Genomic DNA, 26,196 nt, shown 5'->3' on the forward strand with positions numbered 1-26,196 from the left:
CCATTTGGCATTGGTGCGTTGCTTAATGCACGCTCATATTTTTCCTCATTGAACGTGCTTGTACTGTGTTATGCTATTGGTCGAGTAATTGTTCAGCATGACATGTGTATATGAACTTCGCAAAGCGTATACTTATATTTTCTATAAGCACAAGAAATGGTTCACGAATTTATAAGACAGCGATCGGGATATTAGACGTGAGCGAGGAGAGCTTGGTTGAGTCTCTTGTGACCTTGAATGCACGTGAAAACACCAAAAACACCTTCTGCGCAAGAAAATTTCACGCCGCGTTCGATCACTGGAGTCACGTTTATTTAGGCTTTCCGAATTCATTAGTCGTCAAGACATGTATTGCGAAAATCCGCACCACTTCCTTACACGTACGACCACTTTCATCTTGCGTGATTCACCAGTCTTCCTGCATCAATCTTCGGATCCAGGGCACGAAGTGCGACACACGGGTGAATCCAGACGGGTGTTGCTGATTAGTGCATCCGCCCCTCTTGGTGCTGAAGGACGCTATACCGACTTGCAGGTATCTTTGACGATTTCTTTGCCAGATGGTCAATGGCCCGCCCGAGTCACCCTGCCGAGATAATGAAATGTTAGCCGGAACCTACAGCGCACCTAGTTGGTGCCGGCAATCTACGGCAAGCTCACGTGTGCAAGGTGCGATACTATGTGTGATGAATGCTGGGGATGCGCCCTGATTTGGTTACGTGCTGAAACTTTGTCGCGCTAGCTTCTTGCAGATTTCTTAGATACTGGTTGTACAGAGACAACCATGTACAAACCTTCTCCTGTGATAGTGTGGTATCTCCAATGCTTGTTCAACAATCGACAAGATAATTTTGAAGTAGGCCACACAGTCGATTAGAGAAACCAAAGAAGCAATTTTGATTTTGTCTATCGTGAATAACTGTCATTTAAGAACGTCATCGTCATAGCAGCCACTAACGGTTCCGCTTGAGTTTCTGTCGTTGCCCTACTCTCGTTCTACTTGTCATCGTACCAGCGCAGGTGCTATTACACATATGTCGAAAACTTTGCAGGCAGTGGATTACGATAATTTGACACGAAGTAACATGGCTTGAAATGGGCAGTGTTCTTTGTTTCTTTTTCACATACTTTGGCTTGCACAAAAGCAGGGCTCAAAGTAAGTGGTTTACAAGTTTATTAAACACAATCACCGTTAATTGCCGACGACTGACTGGGTTTGATCCTCGCACCGCTCAATGTTCAGACGCAGTGTTCGGAGGGTGTGATTTCAGAAGCAGTTTTTGCCGTTTGTATGGTCTAACGATACTTTTCAGATGCAGTGCTATATACGGTCAGAGTGACTGGCTTTGTGGCACTATGCGACTGTGTTTGGCTGCTAGGTCATAAACCTGCGCTCGCCGGGGGCGCGAAAATTTCTGGTCAGCATGCGCTCCAAGTATCGAGTTTCAATCGGTCAACACTCTACCTGGCCTCAGTTAACCGACTCAAGAACAGTCACTAGGTGCATACATTCGTGCAATTGGCTGAAGTAGCGTGACTGGGGCTATTCGTTGTATCTCCTTCTTCTATATAAAGCCCCAACCAAGAAAGAAGTGGCAGTGCTCTTACGCTCTACCACATATCGTGCATTTAAGGCTTCGCTGTGAAGAGTATGTTTGCATATTTTGAAAGTGTGAAATTTTCATATGGCAGCTACAAGGGAAACCACATCAGCGTATGGACTAAACTCTTAGCCGAGAAGAACGAGAAGCACCTTTTGTGCTGAGTGTTGAGTCTTTTAATGCAGGGACCACAAAAAAAAAAACACGAATGGTTGACAAATTGTAAACGGCACAGAAGGCTGAGGTATATCGTTGTCCAGATGATTCCATCAATAAATGAGGAATATATCTGGCTATTATGTCTGTTCTGTAATTTATTTTCATTTTCATTAGCTCCACGTGCACAACGAAAGTGTGAGGCGGGTAGGAATACCCAGGATAACCCGCATGGTCATCTATGTCCGCGCGTTTTTGGCCGATGTCACTAACAGTAACTTAGTACGCAGTCCATTGGCCTGAGGGCTTATGGCTAAATATACTTCTTTTTATGATATGCGTAGTGGATTGCAATTGATACATGTTCACAGCTTGCAGACGTATTGGACTTCATTATCACGTGCATGTGACACGTGAAAGTGACCTAACCAACAATTTTTTTTCTACAGTGATTACACGATAACCAAACTGAAGAATCGCCAAACCGGTGATAATTGCGCAAGGCTGCACTTATAATGAAAATCAAAACATCTTTTTTGCTCCAAGCATGCTTTTACCTGTAATGAAACCACGCATCCAAGTTTTTTTTTTGAACAAGAAGTATGCCACTGCATTAAAGATGATCAGCTTGTGCGTCAACAAATACTATTTTATCGCATTTACTATTTCTAGTATTTGTTTTTTAGAGAACCGCCTTCACCAAGCGCAATTTTAAAGCTACTGTACTGCTTCATTTAGCGAATGCTGTATTACCCAAAATTTTCCGATGACATACGTATATAATAATTTACACTCTTCTTGTGACGAATGTAGATATTTTTGAAGAAGCTACGACTACCGAAAAAGATGTTGTTCTCTTTGCTTTCCACGCTTTAGTTTCAATGAATTTAGGCCTTGGTAATTGTACTCCTTTCTTGAAAATTGTGCAAGCATAAAAACGTTTTACTATTACTTTTCGCGCATGGTTATTCTATATAGGATCATAATTATATAGGAATAGCTTATTAAGTCTAGCGCAGGGCAAACTGGGACATGAAGAAAACGCACCCTTAGGAGTTTACTGCTTCTTATCTACAAAATGTGTATTCTTAGTGCCTAATATTTCACTGGCAGCTGATAATATTTATTCATTCTCTTTGACTGAAAAATTGTCTTGATGAACCAATGTGCACTGAAGGCAAGATGCTGACAGAGTGCCTGTCAGTTCAGGACCCAGCAAGATGACGCAGAGATGCTGCTCACCTACCTATTCTGGCGTGTACAATACCTTCATTGTGTTGTACTCTACCTACAGAAAAACACTATTTCATCATCTTACTAGCTACATTTGCACAAAGTTTCAGCTCCGTACGTCTGAATTTTAAGTGCAGAGAAATTATATGATTGTTATTCTAAGGCTCTAAAGCTATTTTAATATTCTATTCTAAAGCGGCTTTAAAATATTTTTACTCAGCCCATCATTTTTTACCGCGCTGTTGAATTTGTATGGTAATGTCTCAATTAAAAGAGCCGGACGTAAAAAAAAGAAAATTCGGTGCTGCGTTGGCCAAAAAATATATACAAAAAATACTGATGCTTTTCATAATTGGAACAGCCTAATTCTAGCCCCATCGCAGATTTTGGTGTCTCGAAAAAAAAAAGAAACCCTGCAGAGGCCTTATATACAAAGTTGCTGCAAATACCTTGTAAGAAGTTTCTCCAGGGCCCAGAAGAATGAAGGCAAAGAATGAAGGCACAAAACACAGAGCACATCTAGTCGCAAAAACAAGTTGTTGGGAAAAGCTGCTGTAAGGCTCGCAGTCACCCGAAATACAGGAATCGTACAGGAAGCCGAAATGAAGCGAGCGAAGGTGAAAGTATTCATAGTATTCATTCAGCGTAAAAGAAGATAAAAGGGCGTTCCGCCAGTAAGACGACTTGTACCAAAAGCAACCGGAGGTGTCTTTTTTGGAAGAAGTTGTGCAGCAGAACAGCATACTCTGTGTGGATTCAACACAGACGTTGCAGTGATTGGGTGAATCAAACCTGCTTGGTGGGCCTCGAAACCTGCTAAGTGCATCGTTTGCAAGTAATGAATTCTGTTACTTTTGTGCGCGTCTCATTTTCCCCTAAGGCGATTTCATTTTGCCCAATGAACAGTGGCAAAACGAGCAATTTTATACAATAAACAAAGCAATATTTAGTTCTTACTTAGGGTCATTGCAATACCAATATTTTTTTCGAAAGCAAAACGGCAGTTGCCCGAATAATGGTATCATGCTATTTTGTTATAAATAAAAAAATATAAGGTCAATATGCGTGTTTTTGTTTCATTTTACTCGACCATACTGACATTTGCCCTACGTTACAATACAAAACGGCATGTTTTGTGATTCGTAACGCACTCCACTTACCCCGTGAAATAATGCTGTAGACAGCATGAATCTGCATGAATATGAACTACAATTTATCATTTTCAGTAAGTGTACACACAACAGATATTAATACATTCGCCCCATTCACACATTTTACTCCGGAGGCAGTGAGTGGTCACATTACCACATATAGTATAAAAAAAATATTCAGTCATTTACCTAAATAAGTTGGATGCAGCACTGTTGATATAAAGTCTTACCACACATATGGATTTGCCTTTTACTCCTGCGCAAACAAGTTCCGCACTTCCGACAGCGTCCTTCCTTTGCAGAGACTCGTATGTCCTCTGGCATTCATGAAATGGCAGAATCTTTGTCTTGAAGTAGTGGAGCCAAGGTGACGATGCAGCTGGTAATGAAAAAGGGCGCAAGTTTTGCACAACTGATGCTTCGAAGTACATCGAATCAGCTTTATGGCAAAGCAAAAATGTTCGCCTCTGCGTCCCTGATAGTGTAGAACCAGTTAACCTAATTTAAATACTGGCCAGGCAGAAGGTGAATGCATGTGAGCGGCCTCTTCTACTATTTACGGTATCGCAGGATGAATTGCAAATCATATCGTTTGAACCTCTGTACCCAAAATCGTTTTGTGACTGCAGCATAGATAGTGTACTGCAGCATAGATTACTAAATTAACATTATAGTCCAATATATTGCAATATTGTAGTTTGCCATCCTTGAGAAATCAGCGGTAGTTCGAGGCTTTCTGATGGCGCGATGTCACATGGAGACTCTTGCTTGTACACGGCCGTTTTTTAGATGTGTTATGTTCTAGTACTGAAGACAAAACTTTGGCAAGTGCTAAGTTGTTTCACGGATGTATTTACTATGGTCATACATTCTAAAGCCTTAGTTTTATTAATATTTTTTGTCCTTAGTTTGAAATTAGTTTTCACACTACGTACTCTCGTTTGACCTTCCCCACCCAGCTATGAATGCGTCCTTGTTCGTCAGAAACCGTGGACGTAAAGGTAAACATATCGGTCTCACATATTCGTCAAACTGAAGAGGTTCCGCCAGCTGGAATTAAAAGAAGGACACATGATAAGGCAATAAACCGGTTTCAGTTGAGGTTACAAGCCAAAATCGGCAAAGTTTAGCATTTCGCACGTAAACATTCTGGTAGAAAGCAGCAACAATTAGAATAGTAGGCGCCCGCTGAGGCTTGAGAGAAACACAGCATTACAAATTTCATACAGCAGTGTCAGAGTATTTCGCGAAGGGCACAACATGCTCGGCATAAAGTGGGCCCAATACGCAGTATTCAGCCATTGCAACGCAATGCCCAGAACACATGGCTTATCCACATTTTGTGCCACTTGTGGGCGTCGGAGACACCAAGCTGATGCATTCTCGTATCACATGAAAGCGAAGACGTGTGTGATGTATTGTAGAACGCACTCGGCCTCTCGGCAATCACACGGTGTTCACCGGTAATGCAGAAAGTGCCAGTCGCGATGCGCGCCGACCATAGCGTTTCAATTACGAAGCACTGTACACTTATAGCTAGGAGATGCATAAAACGATCATTAAGCGAATGCTTCTGCCAGAATTGTCGATCTTACGTCATGCCTCTCTGGCCCGGCCCCTGTATTCCAAAGGATGTTGACGATCAGTTATGCAGTTGTCGTTCGCACTAGCCGTGCGAAATTTGTAGAGGCAATTGTGTCCAACGTTGAGAGGGACTGGTGGCGTTTTCAACGTTCAGCTTTATTTTCCAATCATCCCTGAGTTTCCTGAGCGTGGCTGCTGTCATGGTGAGTATATTTGTGGATATATACACAAATATTAAGTGAAAGTACCCATGGCGTGGGTCCCGTAAGCCTTCTCCGCGGACAACGTAGGTCCAGAACTAAATAAAAACGTGAATTTCTACAGAAAATCTGGACATGTATTCTCGGATCACAGGCATTTCTACAGTACAACGATCTATTCTTTGAATGTCGAAATATTCTACTAGGATATTGATTTACATTACTTAATGCAATCACTCAGTATTTGCCACTGGGTTCTCAGCCATTTTTCCCAGAATGGCAGGTACAGCTACGTACCATTCCCACGGAAAACATACGTAACAAGGTATAAACATTTTACACCAACCACGCAGTTCCACCTCAGTCCTGCAAAACGAAATAGTCCGGAATGCGAGAGAAGTGCGTTAGCATTCAGCCGGGAGTTCCCTTGACTCACGACCTGTCTCTTCGAGGAGCCAAGAGTCACTGGTGGTGGCCTGGAGAAGACCACCACCAGCTGTGCAATATATATATATATATATATATATATATATATATATATATATGCATGTTCTGACGTGCTTACCACTTCACACACATACACTTCCTTTTCAGTCTCCCAAAGCTAAAGATTAAAAAATGGCTTCCCACATGAAGCCCGCTCACATTTTAGGTTCCGAAGCATCTCTTTAGCACGCTGCTTTTTAATGGAATGTCACGGTATGTTTAAAAGATTCATTGATTTACTTCATTTGCTTTGAGTTAACCGCTATAAATTTCTCACTAGGTTCACGGCCGCTCCTCCAGAGGCATATCCCACTACACTAACATTTCTACATTAAACATGAAGACATTGTGCCTGTTTTAGAGAATATCTAAAGCACACCAATCCGTTCACAATATGATAAGTTGCAACTCACGAACTCTTCCATTTGCTTTACTTTTATTTTATTAGGTATTCGGTATGCGCCAATGGGGCTTGCTGTTTTAGACCTATCATTAAGTAAGGGCATGTCCCACTGGGACTCTGTAGGTACTGAATTCCGAAACGTTGTCTGATGCATGTCGTACCTTCCTCTGCATACACCTGTTATCCCAAGGTTGTACGCATCCTTATTATCATTTTTTCTCTAAATCCTTTAAATAGTCTAAATCATTTGTTCACACGCTTATGCTTTGCGTATTATAGATTCGAATATGCTCGTACATTTGCAAGATTTTATTTTAATGCGTAAACAAATAGGCAGCCTAAAATTTGACCGCGCACGTTTGTGGATAAAGCTGTTTTTTACTGCATAATTGACCGGGCGATTAGTTGTTGTGCTGGGCGCTTTGGTAACTGGGCTATACAGGCTGTGAGGCTTGCCGTGTTCGTTTGCTGAATTTGACAATGCTTTGCAACGTAAATCAAAATAATATGGTGCTTTTGATGGGCACACTAGAGTTAAGCTGACGTGCAATATTTAAGCACCGTAATTCTACATAGCGCGGCACAAAGATAATGCTTCTGAAGTTATGTCATGAGTATTTTACTCCTCCATTTTGAACAACGCGTATTCTTCCACAAGGTGGGTAGGTTGAGCTAGCTGACCATGTATTTTATATGTACGCTGACATGAGTTCAACTTATAATTTTTCCACACGGGATTGAAGAAAAAATGGCCATATTTTGGCACTTGCAGCCAAACTTAGCATGGAAGTGCCCCACTGATCATATGCTTGCATCTCACAACCGATCCTTAGGGCTGTTCAAGTGCAAACTACAAGACGCTCCAGCTCCCATTCGTATACTTGCTTACGTTTCATTTATTTGCGCAAAAGTAAAATACCCGTTCGCCATCTGCGACCCGGAGCAGAGTTACAATATTGCTCACACATAATCGTTGCGAAACCTTCCTGTCCAATTATTCACTGTGAGTACTCAAGTTTCGCTAGCGTCACTTCTATGAATACATGCACTGAAGTGCGTCAACTATCCTGTCGCCGCAATATATCTCGTCTTTCACTCCTTGACAAGATTAGTTACCATCCACCAATGCGTCACGATTTCTTCCAGAAACCCACAGCCAGGTTTCCCTGCCGAGACCATCATTATAAGATCAAACGCGTAAACAAGACAGCTTTCCGTGTAATTCATTCCTCGCACTTTCATTGAATTGAATAATCTACCTCCACGCATCGCCAATCAGCCTGACATAACACGATTCCAAGAGCTAATTCACACGTTGAGCTGTGACTAACGTACGTTTAGCGATTAATCTTCAAGCATCATTTGACATCGTGCCAACGATGTATAGTTGTGCTCATGTATGCGATAAATGCGCTCACCTAGCACTTTCCTGTATTAATTATTCAAGTGTTACTGGGCTATACAGGCTGTGAGGCTTGCCGTGTTCGTTTGCTGAATTCGATAATGCCTTGCAACGTAAATCAAAATAACATATTTTGTTATCAATATTTTCCATGTCTGATTATATGAAAATCAGCGGTTTTTCAGCCAGTGGTTTAAGTCTAATATCCGTAGTGCACTAATGTATGTCCCATTAGAATATATCTTTTGTGTAACTGCAAATCGCTCCATTCGATTTGTATTTTTTAGCTTATATTTCATCGAAAATTGTTATTTTGTTTTTTGCTTATCTGTTCTGTTCATGCTTTTGTAGACGTTATAATGCCACTGGTTGTATCATAGTCTGAATGACAAGTTCTATAAGTTCTGATCAAACCCCCCCCCCCCCTCCCTCTAGCCTGTGTATAACCCTCATCTGTGGATCTTGAGGGGTATTGCTGCACAAGTAAATAAAAAATAATATGCGTACTGCCTTCGTCCAAGATGTAGCGGTACCCCTGACAGCAAACCAAGATCTCCTTTCGTTTTCGATTCGTACTGCCTTCGACCTGTCTTAGAGAACAGATTGTGCTGAAAAGTCCATAAGTCTGCTAAAGTGGCCATCCTAATTCAGCTCTGTTGAGTAAATATTCCATTAATTTTGACGTCATTCACCCTGAGTGTCCAGATATTTGGACTCAGCCGGCCTTACTCGGTCTACCAACTTGACGAATGCTGACGGAGTCTGAGGTTTTGTACAGTTTCCACAGCAAGCCAATCGTACGGAAGTGAAACAACTCTAAAGCAGGGCTACAATAAGTTGCAATGCGTGCAATGACATATATAACGCGTTCAACCTAAGAATATTTCTTAAGCGTTTTCTAAGACAAAGCTGGAACTTATGTTTAGCAATTGAATATTTTGTACACGACGGCCTTTCGTTAGAACCATTACTGAATGAGTATGTTAAGAGAAGGCTTTCCTGCGCAAAAGAAAACCTGGGAAGCCAATAAAATAAAAATATTTTCTGGTTAAACATTGCTAAATGCCTTACCTTTAAAAGCGCTATGTCGTATCCGGCTGAGTTCTTCTTGTAAAGCTGGTGTGCTACAAATTCTTTAGTCACAGTGAAGGGTCCTTTACCTACGTGTGTGGTATTGTAATAAACTCTAACATCCGCTGCTCGTTGGCCACTGTCAAAAGAAAAAAAAAAGTTGTATGCAGTAGCGATGCAGGAAAATACTTCGAATTTCACTGCAGTGATACGCAGAATTTCACGAGAGTTAAGCTGGTTCGCAAAGAAATTGTTCTGTTAGGGCTTCGTTCCAATACAGTTTTATGTGCATATAAATTGCTTGACATAGTTGCAATATTTTTGGCGAAATAGTCGAATCCTTATGAATGTAGGCTGCAAGCGGCATTGTGGAAAGCACAGTTGCAAATAACTGTTTTCTTTTTGCGGAAACCTTTGAGTGCTATTGTTTTTTTAGAGGCTAGGACAAAGATTTTATGATAAGAAATGGAAGAGTTATATAGGATAAAAATGTTATTATTAGTGTAAGTGTAAACTTTCTAAAGGTTTATTTGCTGGTTGTAGCAAATTCAGCGACTGTTCAGCCTCGTGTACTTTTTTCATATCAGGTGAAAATTCGGTTCATTGAAAAGCATACCTCTAACTTGAGCATCTGCTATTATTTCCAAGATCTTGATAAGCAATAATTTTCAACAGGTAAGAGCCCTAATTCATCTGCGGTTCGTAGAGGAAGCCCCGCTTCTTGGAGTTTTGGACAAATATGTGGAGAAAAGTGTGTTATCGTGATAGCCTAGCTATACCATGAAACAAATGGAGATACGACATTGGTTTCCCTAACCTAATTGTTCGGTTTTGAGACGTACCTGGGGCGTAAGTTATCACGCTTTGCCTTTTGTCTTTCCATAAAATAGCACGTTCGTAAACACACTTCTGTATACATGCGCAATTTTTGCGCAATTATCTAGTTTTAAACGTAGCACCCTTTCATCGCGGCTATTGTGAGAAATTCTGAGTCACAATATCATTTGAAGCCGTAATAATGAATACTTAAGAAAGATTTTGTTGCTACGCGCTTCATTCTCTAGCGGATCAAAAAGCCCGCGCTTGATACGCCCGCAGAAATTACCGAGAGTGATTTTTTTAGGAAACTAAATTACTTGGGGCGTGATCGCAAAAGTGCGAGCTTCGAATCTCGGAGCTCATGCCGCATGTCTCTTCATGCGTACATTCAGCTTACCCTGTTCCCACGCAATGCGCTGCCGTCAGAATGAACTGAGGGGATAATATGCTACCACCGCAATCCTGAATGGTAATTTCGTGTGTAACAGGATCAAACTTGGAGGCCGGTGAGACATGCACCTGCAAGGGTAACACACTTGCATTGAGCCAGCTAATTCTTCAAGCTAGGGCTTGTATGTCATTCATTCGCTATGCTCCGTCAAACATAGCACAATTTTCTGTTGGGAAGAATAGTAAACTGGGTCCGTTGGCAGCTGTTGATGAACATGGTGAACACCTATCAGAATTTTTACTTGCATAGGGTGGATGGGAGGGAGGGGCTGTTACTATACTTCACAATATTTTACGGGAGTTCATACATCAAGATTATCTGGTACTGTAACGCGGCGGCAAAAGTACTGGAATGACTAGGAATTTAGGAGTTTAACGACATAAATGATTCCTTGTAAGCAATTAATAATCCAAAATTGCGTCGATACAATATCTATTCAGGTATAATGCAACATTATCTGACTTCGCAAGGTACAACAATTTGTGACCAAGAACTCGACAAGCATCGTTGTAAAAGCGCATGCTAAATGTTGCTGCTCGTAATACAGTTCTCTCAAATCGTTCTCTAATACAGCTTTAGACATTCGCATGCAAAGCGATATACCAGTGTGTGTGAGCCTCGGTTATTTGGTACTTATAAAAATATATATTCTCTGGCGATCGTCGGGGTATGGGATGTTTGCAGAAATCCAATGAAAAACACACAAAGCCACCCCATTTACAACACAGTAAAGGCTTGGGGTAGTCGGTACATACTCAACAGCGCGAAAAGACGAAGGACAAGGGGAACACACACCAACTCTCTTACATAGCACGACTTCTTTGCAGTATTTAAAATTGTCCCAAAAGTTACATCTCCGCATATAACACGATATAAAGAAGACGATAGGACGAAGCAGGTAAGAATCGACCTATTGATTACATGAGGAATGGGCAGGTAAAAAACGGGAATGATGATGATGACCCTACACAGATGAGTCAAAACATTCGATGGCAGATCTAAAGTGCGCTGTATTACGCATGATGGTAGTACATGGTAGTACGCTATTATTTATAAAGCTGGTCAGCTCTCCGTCCTCGTGATTTTATTTCGTTTACCGCGTTGTAATAATAAACAGTGACCATTATTTAGTGCTAACCACTAATCAGATTCAACATGTAAATAATCACAACTGCATGACTCCTCATGCTGCGGGAAAGTACGAGAAAACATGAAGTATCCTCACTATCCAGGGCATGTAAAGGCGACCAATTTTCTTCCCATTGTAGATCCGGCCAAGAGGTCTTGCGACACCACAGCCTGCAGTCATCAAATGTATCCACGCTTACATTCAGTGATCTTCAATACCATGCACAGTGCTATTGGCGTAATCTACAGGCTTCAAAGCGTCCATCACTGTAAACTGTGACTAAATGGCGATACCGTTCGACTGATACTGTAAATGTCATCTTCCGAAACTTTGCATCCTTGATCGCAAGCCGGTTAAATTTGGCAGCACAAGAATGTACAAGAACTTTAGCAACTGCACTTCGTACGAAGGCACATGACAGTGAGGTCAACATGCAATCGTTTGCGGAAGCAAATCAATCGCCTAAAACGAATACGATGAAACAGAACAGAATAACATTGAGCCTTGAGATCATAAGACATGGACACATTCCTGAATTACTTATGAGTCAGATTGAGCGGCTTTTTCTCAACTAGTTGATGCATCAATTAGGTGGTAAGGATTGACTGGTGCAAGTTTTACACGGATATATGACTGTTATTGAAATAAAATTATTCATTTTCATAGTACCCAATAGAAGTAAGAATGTCACAGAAAGATTTCGACACTACTGCTTGTAGTCGTAAGTGTATTACGCAATCTGAATGCCCTAGCTTTTTCACCTAGCGCGCATTCAAGCAGTGGAGTTTAAGAATGCGTGTTCCACTCCGTACGTATGTTGACAGGGCCTACGCGCAACAAAGAGTTTTGATGGAAGGCTGCTCGTACAAGTCACAGAGGTGTACGCCATTTGATGTAATCTTATCTCCAGAATAAACGTGGCTTTGAAATAAAAGCATTCAGACACCATATTTCCCGAAACTATTGTCGGTGAACTACAACGATGTAAATGTTGAAATTTCGTGCGCCGAGGACTGTCAAAGACTGTGGACTATGCCATTTCCTTTCTAAGATCATAGTACGACTTGAATAAATATCAGGTTCGACCACGCCTGAAAGCATTGATGGCGCGATATTAGGATATAGAGTCTCATAGTAAGCAGTCTAATAGCGAAGTTCGGGTCTCACGGCTTGACTGTAAAGCTTTTTGTTCCTTACCGGCTGTATACTGGCCTGCAGCAAACTTTAAAAAAACGTTTAAGGCGGAACACATGTTAGAAAAAACACATAAAAAACGTATTGCAGTGATTACACACGATACCTTTTGCTTTAAGCACAAATTTGCCCCATCAGGTGCGGACAGTGTGTGGAATGCCGTCGGTAATATACTGTAAGAGCTTTAGAAATGTTTACATGTACCTCGAGGGTTGAGTCTATCCATGAGGATCTGAAAGGAAGAAAGGCTCATATTTATATTGTTTGAGAAATTTCATGAACTGACTAAAGCGCCAGAAAATCAGCGTTAGATATATGAAGATAACCACAAAAGTTTCATTGCAGATACCAATGACCTTAACAGGGTCCCTTAACAGGACAGACCCTGACCACTCAGAGTCGTGCCCCAAATGTGACCATGACTCATGCTCTGTTGATCACATGCTCTGGCTGTGCCCAGCCCGTAACACCTCCCCACCCATCACGAAAGCGCTATGGGATGAATCCCTCAAGAGCAGCAATATCCACATTGAACTCCAGGCTGCGCAGAGGGCCCATGAAATTGCGACGGGGATTCGTCCCCCAGTCCCATTGTGGGCGGAGCCACCACTTTGATCTTGGAGAGCCTTCGACTCGCCCGAATCTTAGTTCCTCAGGACTTAAATAAAGTTCTTGTCATGTCATATCATACCAATGACTAGAAGAAAATGAGAGGCCGTGGTCTGGCAGCACTTTGGGGAGACTTATTTGGAGTTCCACAACTAAAACATGTATTATGACTAATATTTCCTGTTAAGTCATATAACTTTGATTTAAGTAAGGCTAGGTCATTTATAAAGCGGCCTGTAAAAGGTGTCTCATCACGCTAAGATGTTTATCAAAGGTCACTTCCACCACGACTGATATTGAATAAAAGCGTATAAGACGTTAGAGAATTTTGATGTAAAATAAAAAAAAGACAACCGCGCACTCGCAGTTTAAAAAAATTGTATGGCGACTACCATCAGGTACTCTGACACACGTTCAAAGCACGCCAAACTTTGTCCTTTGTGGCTGTGCCACCGTTTCCGCAATCAAGACCGTCATGCCACAGTTCAATCTCTTCTGTACCAAACAAAATGATGCAGTCAGCCAGCTGACAGGGACATTTTACTGCCTGTTTTCTTTGGCTACTTCCAATAATTTTTTACTATATGCCTTGGTCGCTCTGCCCCACATGTAGAGTATCGGTAAGTACGCTTGATAAGACTTTTAAAGGGAGCAAATTTTGAATAATACTGCAAAAGAGATGCAAGATGAAAAGGCAAAGATAGCAGAAAATTGCAAAGTGCAATGAGCTGCGAGCACTAGTATACGTATTTTCATGGGGAAGCTGGGGCAATTTATTTATTTATTTATTGATTTATTGGTACCTCAAATACCCCATCTGGGGTTTTACATGAGGGGTGGGCATATTTACATAATATTTTCAATAAATGCCTTGAACGATGAATGACTGGAGTGGTGCACCGCTTCAGAAGGTAGATGATTCCAGTCTTTCGCTGTTTGAATGAAGAAAGAGTTAAGATGAGCGGAGGTGCGAGCTGGAGGGGGATAAACAGCCTTTGAATGGCCATGACGGGATGAAGTGCGATGCGCAGGCGTGATGTCGGTCTGATGAAGTAGTGAGTGATAAAATTTGTAAAAGAGGCACAGTCTTGCTGTTTTGCGGCGCTGCTCGAGGGTTGGAAGTTTCAGAGATGATTTGAGTTTAGTAACGCTAGTGTGGTAAGAGTAGTCAGAATGAATGAACCTTGCTGCACGATTCTGTATGGATTCTAGTGCTGTTGCCAGGTTAGATTGGTGTGGGTCCCATACTGAGCATGCGTATTCTAGTTTGGGTCGAACGATTGTTAAGTATGCGAGTAGTTTTACTGAGTGCGGGACAAGACGTAGATTACGGCGCAGGTAGCTTAGTACACGATTGGCATCATTGCTAATGTTGCAAATGTGTGAGGACCAACTGAGGTTATTGGACAAGTTAACGCCTAGGTATTTATATGAAGTCACAGCACATATTTCCGAACCGGCGATAGTGTAATTAGCTGACATAAATGATTGGCGACGATGGAAAGTAAGTAGTGATGTTTTTTTGACGTTGAGGGACATTAGCCAATTGTTACACCAAGTTTCAATGACGTTAAGGTCGGACTGGAGGGCGCGAGAATCAGCGTCGTTAGTAATAGGACGATAGATTACACAGTCATCGGCAAATAAACGAATTTTGGAAGAACAGCCTATAGGTAAGTCGTTAATGTATATTAAGAAGAGTAGTGGTCCCAGGACTGTGCCTTGTGGCACGCCAGAGATAACGGGTGATAAGGTAGACGAGCATTGGTTAGCGTAAACGAACTGTTGACGGTTAGAGGACAAATTGGAGGACATTAGGCAGAGCTTGGGTCTTGCACGGGGTATAAAAGTAGGCTGATGATGACGATGACATTTTTTCGCGTAGTCAAGGAGGTAATCCCTAGCTGGAAGAAAAATAAAACTTACTTCTCTAGAACACCACAGCCTTTTCTGGGCTGCCGGCCGACGCTTCCTAATACGGAAGACACTGTGCTCAGCCCATACAATATCTGTATTGCTAAATGTTAACATGAAAAATTTCGGGAAAAGCTTCAGAAGTATTTCGGCAAAAAAGAAAAGATGCAATGCGGCTATTATACATTGCGGCAAATTGTATGAGGCAAATGGTAAAGAGGCCGAAGTAACAAGCTTAGTACAAACAAATCTGTTTATAAATGTTGGTTACAGAAAAATCATAACATTACCTGAGAGGTTAGTACGCTAAAATAAGTAAGCGTGGCAGGCGCGTGCATCTTCACTGCTAATGTGTTACGGTATGCAGTGACGCAAATATTTGCTTGCAAAGCACACTAAGAAAAATTTATCTTTATATTTACTATTTATACACGCTGGGAGTCTCTCGCTTCGATGTGACTGCCTCAAAATATTGTATTATAATACGAATGTGGTGTGAAAGTCGATTTAAAGACCGATGTTGAAACAGAATTTATAGCTTAATGTCATGTTTGCCCCAGTTCACGTGAATATTTGCACACACCATGTAAGGACGCCTTTGTACCTTCTTGATAGACGTATGATGGTTGTTGGCAAAAATGCCGCGCAGGAATTAAAGGAAAACCGCTATACAGCACACGAACCTAAATTAACCGTATTTGAGAACGGATCTGTCACTTATAGCAGCCTGGTGTTTGGAAAACGTCTTCGTACGATTCGTACGAAACGTCTTCGTTGTGATTTTTCTATACAAATCCTAAGCGTTGCTCTAGCATTAAGTGAGTTTTCTGTCGAGAGCTCGGGGCATCTAGCGTTGTCAAAGGAAGTAGACGACGCAAAGGAAACTGCTGGCTCCGCTGACGTTGCTCTGATCACGTCACCATTTCTTTCTTTTTTGTGAGGGAGAGATTCTAAGGTTGTTTACGTACTGGACCTGTCTGAAGGATAAGCCAGCAATTTTATAAACAGCGAATGCTCTCTTAGTGCGTCAGACAGGAGAAACTCCACATGCGGCAAGAGATGGTACAAAAGTAAAATTGACGGAGGTGCGATATACTTATTGACTGAAATGTGTAGTTGTACTAAAAGTTGCAAAAGCATTACTTGCGAACCGTGTCTGGCGCTAGATTTCAAGATACTGGTATGTGAATACGTGGTGGGACTACGAGATTTGAGGGGATTGAGATGGGGGGAGTGGGAGGTTACCCCCTCTACATACCCCTGTGCTAAACGCAAACATATAGAGTGATGGTTTAGCAGCACTGCTAAGAAAATCGGCGCGACTAATTATTGAGGATATTCGTGACGATGGCAGAAATAGAAAAAGAACAAGACGAGTGCTGGTCAAGTGTATATAAAGATTTAGTAAACTAATAAAGCGCATAAATATACAGCAATGACAAGTTAACAATGAAGTTATATCAGTTGGCACTTCGACGCTTGAGCTGTTCTCTTCCTTGTCTGTGTCTCAGTTTTGACCGTTCTCTCAATTTTGTGAAAAGATCGGGAGGGATGACGATGTTCTAAGTATGGGCACATAGTAGGCAGTTTTAGTTGGGCGACGGCACCAGCCCTGCGTACGCAGGAAACCCGCGGAGGCGACAGTGCGCATGCGCAGTATGCAGGAGCGCGCACAGTGTCTTGCGTGCGCCCGTAGCTTTTCTAAAGTTGTGTAGCGTTCGCTGCGGGCTCTGCCACCTTTGCGGGACGTTCTCCCGTCTTCTCGCGCGTCCGCGGGAGCGAATTTTTTTATATGGCTCTTCCCGAAGATGTGACTCCGGCTTGTGGTTTGACTTCGTTGCGGCTGATATTGGCTACACAGTTTCGGACGCTGGCATATGGCGGCGCTACCACACTACCGGCTCCGGCGCTTACAAGTCAGCAATGCCCTTCTCAACTTTTGCTTCCCGCGAACTATAGCCGTTTCATGCGCGCGTGCTTCGCTAAGTACACGCGACCTTGCGCGCTGCGTACGTGGTCGTTGCGGGCGCCCAACTAAAACTTCCTAATATATTCATGTGTGCTGCTGGCGCGCTACGCAAATGTGCCTACGCCTTGGGTTTCCGTTAGCATAGATTAGAGCAATATGTCAGTCATAATTCACATATCCATATCGAACGTCCTTGTAATGAAGTAATCAGGCTGTGCTTTGTTTAGATGCCGAGAAATCCAGGTCGCTGTAATCGACTGTGCAATAGTAAAAATGGCATTTTTGCCTTTTACAGCAATCAAACGGGCTTATCTGGTTTTCACTATAGTGAAAGTAATTCAGCATTCAATAAACCGATAACTTAAGCATGTAGCTCGAGTAGCATGCATTGGGGGAGCTTCAAAACATGCCGAACTAAAGGCCACCTCGTCAACAAAGCTGCCACCTCAGAGCGGGAAACTTTTCATGGCACTTGTAGCTTTAAGAATGGGTCAAGCGTGTGTAGATGACACATCGGGAGGTTGGGAGAAGACCAGTATTTGCGGGTCATAGCTTTAGCCACGATATGAAGCTTTGTTGCAGCGTCGGTTATGGATAAGGGGATTGGAACTGGTCAGGCTTCCAGATGGGCAGACCGGGTGGCTTTGTCTGCGAGGTCATTACCAGCAATGCCTGTATGTAGTGGTAGCCAGTTGAATATAATTTCATGCCCTTTAGCGACAGTTTGATGGTGGTCTTATTTAATACGTACGGTGCTCATGAGCCCTATGATATAGGGCAAAATGCAAACTCTCAGGTGCTGCCTTAGAGTCACAAATCATGACCCATTTCTGAGGTGTCTTTTGCATGAGGTATTTGACAGCAGCAAGCATGGCAGCAAGCTCTGCCGCCATTGATGTTGTCATGTGTGAGAGTTTGAATTTCACCGTGGTTTTTGTATCCGGATTGACAACTGCACCCGAAGAGCTGGTAGATGAGACCGAACCATCTGTATAGATGTGTATTCGCTCCCCATATGTCTCATTGATTAATAGCAGCGTCATCTGTTTCAAGCTATTTTTGGGTGATTGGCCTTCTTCTTTGCACCTGGAATACTTGGGCACACCTGAGGCTGTAGGAGACACCACAAGGACAATGAAAGCCTTGCTGCTGGTATGTATCCTAATGGAAGAAAATCTGCATGGGTGGTTATAACTTCAGAAAACCTTGGACGCGGTCTCTGCGATGGCAAGAATGACATGTGATGATCAGGGACACGGGAACGATGACGGATATACGTCCTGATTATTCTGATCAAGAAAAATTATTGGGTCAATAGAGTGGCAAGGTAATGCATTTTATATCCTCACATGGCCACACGAAGCCGCATCATAAATGTGTAAATTCCGCATGGCGCCTTAGTATTCTGCGATGTGAAAGCCAATACCCATGCAAAAAGGAAAACGACTTGCAGAGTGCTACACAACGCCCAAGTGAGCATGTGCTTCCGTATTCATAACTAATTTTCAGAATACAGGACGCCCGTGAATGTTTTTTCTTCAAGCCTATTTGAAGCCGAATAACATGTTTCAGAAAGCATCAAACCTGTTCTAACTATTATAAGTTTTGCCCACGAGCTGTGCCTGTTATCAGTCAAAAATCGCAAGCCCGAATCTGAACTGGAAAAAATTTTTATTCAACGCGCTAACCTCAATATCGACAGGAATGTTTAAGGCAAGAGTATGCTACTTTCACTAGTTTAAGACTATGTGAAATGAAAACTTTTTGTTTGGAAACTGGAGGATGGAAATTGGTAATTAGCATAATTTATTAAGGCGGTTAGTGGAACAGCAGTCTACAACGTTTATTTGAAACGTACCCCCCCCCCAAAAAAAACACAAATAAAATTGCGCAAGATATCTGCATCCCCTCCCACCCATCACAAAAAAGCAAAAAAATAAAAAGAAAGGAAACCGACCCAGTGGAGAAAGAGTACAAAATTTATTTTGCGTTGCCTCGCCCACGAGATGTTGCGGCCGCTTGCGAGATTTTATTTGAACCCAGTCAACTTCCTTATCCAAAAATACAGCGCTTCTCTCAATGATATCAATTCAGATCTGCATCACCTTTTTTATCCATAATAAAAAATGGGAAATACGAGTGTGAATGTTCGAGCTGTCTGGTCCACTGCACCGAAACGAAAAAGACATGAGGCCCACTAGAACGTGTCTATGGCCACGACGACCGTTTAACCACACTGTTAGAGGGCCTCCAGAGTCGCCCTGCGTATAAGATGACAACGTAGCAGAAAAGCAAATTACTTCACACTCCGGTTAAGATTAACTCGAAGGAACGGTAAAAATTCCATATCAGAACAGACATGATCTTCAAAACAAAATATACTACTCCGAGTGCATTACACATTATACAGCGCAAAAGCATAAATGAAACAGCAGTAAAGCCGAATGGTAGTCTGAAAAGAAAATTCCAATTTCATGTGCGTGATGCAAATGATTGCTTTCTGCACTAGTAAGCTACAGTAATCGCTCCTTGTTGGCATTATAAAAATGTCTTCATTTCAACATCATCTCTCAATTTGGCTACCATGCTAAGAAATTTTTTGTTTCTTGCGGATGATGTTAAAAAAGTGTAGCAAGGAACCCTGCGTATTAGCTGCGGCACGATCTGTCAACGCGGGAACTACGCTTCGCCCACATCGTATACAGTTGTTAGCCTGCCAGGAAACCCAAAGACATCCTCATTTACGGTTCCTTGTGTAAACTTTGTAAAATATTACGTTATCGTCTAGCACAGGCGTAGCTGCTTCTCTCCACAGAAACACCATTCGCGTCCTACGCAGGGAGCAGACTAGCCCCTTCGAAACCTTCAGGTCGGAGCTTGGCACTGGGCCGAGCGCCAGGCGTCAGAGGAGGCCGGGGAAATTCAGCCTAACTGAATTAGTGGTTCTTGTCAAGAGGAACCGTAACTCGGGGCTGTATACCTAAACGCATCCGAATGAAGGAATTGTTTTGCTTGGCGATCACTGCACCAAAGTTGACAAAGTTTGTCAAGTATAAACAAAAACAACTTTAGAACCAAGCCCCTCTAAAAACGAGCATTTGATTTAAACCATTGATCTTTAATAAAAACTGCTGAGAGATGCAAACTTAAAAAAAGAGGTTTACAACTTTACAAGTTAGCAATGAAAAAGTTATACAAATATTGTGTAAACTGAACCTAATAATACATCAAAAGCAGACCTAAATCATGTGATAAACACCCCTAAAATGCATACCACTAGCTTGTGAGTAAGATGCATCTAAATGTTGCAACACAATCACATAAACTGTACATTTTTGTATGGCCGTCGTCCTTTTTAGAAGCACTAAATAATGCAGTTTAGAAGACTGAGATATCTGTTTTGTTGCAGTGTTACGGAGTACGAAATTTCTACTGTCTATTTTTTTTCTCGGAACTTACAATTATTCCTTAATTTTTATAAAAATCTGCATGCCCTGAATCCACCCTGTGCTTTCTACAGAGGCTATAGTTTAACTTTATCAAATGCAAAAAGTTTTATTCAAATAAAGGCACTTTTATATTTTACATTTTGTGACTTATTTGGGGAATCGGAGTTCACCCTGAGCTAAACCTAGCTGTCAAGAGGATTTCTATTAAATTCGTGCTTTTAAAAACCCAACCATGTCTTGTCTTGCTCTACAGCCAAGCAAATTAAGGAATAAGAGATATAGAATAAAATAAAGACACAGAGTTTGCAGACCCGAGTGAATAACTGCGCTAACTAGCTCTCTCGCAATTCACCCCTTCACATGACTTAGCAACCCTTGTCAAAGAACCGAAGGGGTGTTTACATAGCAATGCCGGATACTGTTCTTCACGCCTCGGCAAATGTGTTTGGGTAGTAAGGAAAAGTACGGGGCGAAATATAAAGATGAAAGACACGCGTGTATATCTTGACAACGTGATCGTAGGAAAAAAATATTTACTTCACCAATGATTTGTCAGCAGCGCATGTAAAGTCAGGGAAGCATTGTCACTCACGAAGGGCTGTTTTTCTACATATATTCGACCGTCCTATGTGCATGGATTACAGAGCGGTTTAGCAAATACTGCCTTAGCTCAGAGGACACTCACAATATTCCCAACATTATTGAACTCTCAGCGAACCAATTACAGTAAAAATACGGGATATTTCGAATTCGTCAAATCTCCATACGTCTTTCATAAGAGAAATTTTAATAATGAAGTACAATGAATATCATTACTAAGCCATTCTAGGGCGGCGGATAATAGTCTGTCACCGCTCAGTGCTTGTGCAGTTATTAGGAATCCCTGGAGTGGCAAGAGTTTGGATTTATGAGTCATTAAAACACTCGCAGTTTCGCCCGAAAGGTGAAGCATCACTTGCGATGTCAAATTAGTAGACAGCTACACTAAGTAAGGATAGTAATATTATCAGCCATATAATGTTTTGCAAACATTAGTTTACTAACTAAATTAACAAGCACGGTGTGACGCGCGCACAGGTGAACATGAACACATCGCGCTCGATCACCGCGGAAACTCGCTGACAAAACGCTGGAGTTCAGAAGCGCGGAAGCAGCAGCGAGCGAATTGATCGTCGTGTTGTCTCTCGCTTCAACGCGAACTAAACGTCGAAAGCACAGCGCTTACGAAGCTATCACCACTCGGCGCATGCACTTTGTCCTCATCGCAGATCTCCTTGAAGATGAGGCCCGAGCGGGCGCGCACTTTGTCCTCATCCTAGATTGCTTTCAAAGTACGGCGCCCGCATGGCCGCGCCGTAAGCAGCAGCCGCCGCAAGCTTGTACGCGAACTTGAAGGTGACGTCGCCACCGTCTTGCCTTTATTCGGCTAATCAAGCGTGTTCTACAGTTAATAGCGATATTATTGCTGTTCTGCTAAGGTATTTACTGATGGAGGTAAGTTACTTTTTTTGTGTCTCGTTATGCGTTCGAGGCTCTGCAACTGAGCTAGCCTGGCGGACAGCCTCCCATCCTCTTTCTTGGAGATCCGTGCATATCAAATCTAGCCCTCCACTTATGTGTGCTAAGTTATATGTGTAGCAGATAGAGAATGTAATTTTAAATTGTCACAACGTACCAGGCATGTTCCCTTGCCATTTGTTTCTGTGCAGAAAATTTCAGAACTTGCGAATTCATGTCCCGAGTTGTTGAAGCTACGTGGACAGTCCCTAAAGGGCAGCACTGTAGTCTTGATATAATGGAGCCGGTCAGTCCTGACATGGTCTGTCGCAAAAAGGAGATGAGAATGTGCTTTATTTGCTTGGAAGCACAGATATGTACACTTTTTGTCAACATATGTAAGCCCTCTAGGGACATGACTACATTCTAGCCCGGTCTCACTAGAGGCACTGTAAACACAGCATTAAGAACTGCTGTCTTATAGGGACAAAAACCTGTGCAACGATGCTTCCTTGAAACCATTTCCAAGGTAGACAATGCAAAGAGATAGTGCCATAGAACCCAATGTTACCCTTGGATATTGCATTGTCTGGTTTAATATGTTTAGGCATTGCTCTTTAATAGAACAAAAGTTGGTATGACAGGTACATGAAAATTTCACCATATTCAGTTGAACTCGAGAGTCTCACAAAATCATGGTTCGTCGAAAAAAAAAGTTAACATTGCCAGAAACTAAACAGAATGCACGTGTCTTCATAGGTAAAAAAAAAACTTGAGTCAATGCTTTTGTCTCGAGTCGCTGCTTATTTAAACAATCGCACAGTGTTTTTATTCAAACTGTGGCAATCCTAAGCCAATATATACACGCACTCTCCGTCGTATACAGAATCGCATATTACCTCGCATGGTTCCCCTCGCCACTTGCTTGCCAATAAGACTCCCGTGTGGCGACCAGAACGTGAACTTTGAAAAAAAATTTTTTGTTAAATCTTGGCTGGCTCCTAGTTCTGTGTTTTCCCATAATCTCTTGCTTACAGAAGACGCGCTATAGGCTGTTGTTTCTCAGTGAATGTCAAAACCTCTTGGTTGAATCGCAACGCAAATTGTTATTTCCGTATTTGTGCATGAGATAGGTGCTTGTCCTGCGTCCATGTGACATGTTCGCGTGGTTGCGCGATATGGTACCACGGATGTTTTATTACACATAGCGTTCCCACTGTATACCGGGGTCTGGTTGCAAAAGAAAGTAAAATCCTGCATGAATAAGCGCGTGCTTAAGATTGCTGCGGCGAGCGGCTACTGAAATGCTTTATTGAACCAGATGCAACTCGCCTCACATAGTCATTGCAATCCGATTTTATAACTAACCTTAAAAACCTATAGAACCACAGCTATAAATTCATGCGTAAATGCCCTCTACAGCGAATGTTTCCAGTGGGGCTATGCAACAAACGGCCCCATGGCTGTCTAAGCCTTCCTTCTTGCTGCATCTAGAGTAGAAAAGTAATAATGCTGACATTCAATGCTAAAAAAATTGCCACTTTAATTAATGAGAGGTTACATGCATAGACAGCCAGATTCCACATACGACAAACACTTATGAAGTCCAAAAAGAAGTCCTTGTCTTCAAACTGTCAAACGGGACGTGTTGTAACTTAAGTGATATTAAAGACACAGAATACCTCATAAACTCAGTCGAAGGATGCATCGCAATTCATATTTACGATGTGTGTAAGTACATGATAGAGTAGACATAGCAACTGGCTGGTGAATTTCAATGTTTAGTTTACCCTAATTTCTATCCAGCACACTTGGCGCAGAAATGTAAGTACTTATTCAAATCTACAGGGTGGTGCCGTTCGATACACTAAGGACAATGCGCACAGCCTGAGTACGCTTAGTAATCATACTTTAATCCTCTGACAAGCTTCAAGCTGCATAAATTTAACAATGAACTGGCATGGGTAAACTTTTTAATAGATACTGTCCGACATACTCCTGTCGAAAAAGAAAAACTTCCAAACTCCGTTTGTCGCAAGAATTCTCCAGAATATAGCCTTATACACTAGTTAAATATATCGCGTAATCCAGTGTCTACTTAACCAAGGATGTCCTCTGTATTGGTAATATTTATCTCCTTCTCTCTACTGAATTGCTTTGAGGTTTGAAGAATGACGCGGACATCATAAAAGAAAGCTGTGCGCGTGTTCTAGTCGTACGATATCAATCAAGGAAAGGAAATCATACAGTGTAGCGATAAGGTTGGTAAGTTAGTGTTGCTTTCTTTTTTTTTTTGCCGCGAAAGTGTCAGTTTACGTTGTTGACGATGAACATGGTGAATGCAACATCAAACATATAACCAAAAGACATTTTCTCGCTGGAGCAGTCGTGGCGTTACAAAGGACAATACATTGAGAAGAAATCAATCTTGCAGAGTTAAAATATCATTTAGGTCCTACTTGGACCGTCAGTTTCTTTTCCACACGGGCTGCCAAACGGGCTATGATTGATAAAAAATGGTAGGCGACCCTAATATTTGAATTAGGCGTTTCTCACTGGCACTCGCATCTCGGCGTTGGTGTTCTTTAGACTAACTTTAGACGAAGGCAACGCACAAAGTGAACTTGGAAGCAACGGTTTTCCATTAATTTTCCAGTTAAATCATTGCCACCTTCTTGTGTATGACGTCATTCACTACGTCATTACTTGCGCTTTCAAATTCCTGGTTTCCAGAAATTTTGCCACAGCCGTTCCAAAGTCCGTCTCCAAAGTCTACTATTCTGTGCTTTTGTGTGCGGTAATGAGTGAATTCTATTTAACTTTGAGTATTCCAGAAGCTTTAGTAACTTGTAAAGAAATTTACGCTCTGATATCATATCTATAATGAAGCCCCTGGCTTTTGTACTGTACTGTTTTTTCTATTTCTTTCTGCTTTATCTTGAATTTCGTCCCCGGTAGTCTGAGTGGCTTCTAATTCTAATTATTCTAGACACTTTAGTAACTCAACTTGTAACTAAACTTATACTCCCATATCATACCAATAATGCAAACGCATGCATTTTGTACTGTATTATTCTTTTTAAATTTTTTCTCAGTTATTTTGAATTTTCTCCCCTGGTCTTCTGAGGAGTAAAAGGGGAAGCGCTGCGCAAGAAACAGGAGAGTCATGCAATGCTCGTGCCGCTAATAAACGAAAGCTTGCAGGCATTCCTCCTAAACACGCTACCTAAGTGATGCGTAGAACTCATTTACCCTAATAAACCAAGCATGTTGTCTGGGCTTCTTGGTTACGTCAGTAAAGTCGAAAATTGGTGTAGTCGTATCCGTTTACCCTGAACTGACGGGCCGCACATAGGAACCAAACACAAGGAAGATAGTAGACAGATGCAGCTATTATGGCGGCTTTTGTCTTTTTTTTCCAGTGTTTTTGTGCGTTATAGAACTCTCTTATTGAAATGAAAATAAAAGGAACAGATGTTGTCACTTTACAATGGTAGAAACTACACCTTTTCGCATAGCAGACACAACAATATCAAAAAATGTATGTACTAGCAAAAAAAAAAAGAAGGGTGTCATCCTTTCCTGTCGGCTACGTTAGTTACCTACCATCGCTTACGTGCCCCCACCCAGCAGCAATCACTTTTTTGTTGGTCAGCCGTATTTTCCACGAAGGTAAGCAAACGGGCTTGACAAATCTGCCATACCGCAGTGGCTGTGACAACTGAAAATAACGAAATGAAACAATAGAAGCAGTTAGAGAAGCTTTCAAAGAAATAAGTGGAACTCACATTCCCCAGCGCTGTCAAACAGCGGCGCTCCTTCTAAAATGACAGTTTGGATTGAGGTCTACTTTTACGGCAAGATATACAAATATTAGG

At 41.9% G+C, this 26,196-nt stretch overlaps 1 protein-coding gene across 4 annotated transcripts in view; it reads right to left on the reverse strand.

Annotated features, from left to right (window-relative positions):
- Positions 1-290: 290 nt before the first annotated feature.
- Positions 291-26,196, reverse strand: part of LOC129380653 (tryptase-2-like) — a 34,296-nt gene continuing 8,390 nt past the window's right edge. For 2 of the 4 annotated variants that reach the window (XM_055062335.2, XM_055062334.2), the window contains 9 exons: positions 25,925-26,039; positions 22,497-22,642; positions 13,085-13,112; positions 11,783-11,856; positions 10,504-10,625; positions 9,288-9,426; positions 5,077-5,191; positions 4,372-4,520; positions 291-586 (listed from right to left, as the gene is read on the reverse strand). In XM_055062335.2, coding sequence (XP_054918310.2) covers positions 407-586; positions 4,372-4,520; positions 5,077-5,191; positions 9,288-9,426; positions 10,504-10,625; positions 11,783-11,856; positions 13,085-13,112; positions 22,497-22,642; positions 25,925-26,039 — 1,068 coding nt within the window. In that variant the 3' untranslated portion in view covers positions 291-406. The remainder of the gene's footprint in view (positions 587-4,371; positions 4,521-5,076; positions 5,192-9,287; positions 9,427-10,503; positions 10,626-11,782; positions 11,857-13,084; positions 13,113-22,496; positions 22,643-25,924; positions 26,040-26,196) is intronic. The other 2 variants (XM_072284850.1, XM_055062336.2) reach the window with 2 other exon arrangements.

This window comes from Dermacentor andersoni, chromosome 10 (genome assembly GCF_023375885.2).
Source record: "Dermacentor andersoni chromosome 10, qqDerAnde1_hic_scaffold, whole genome shotgun sequence".
Classification (NCBI taxonomy): Eukaryota; Metazoa; Arthropoda; class Arachnida; order Ixodida; family Ixodidae; genus Dermacentor; species Dermacentor andersoni.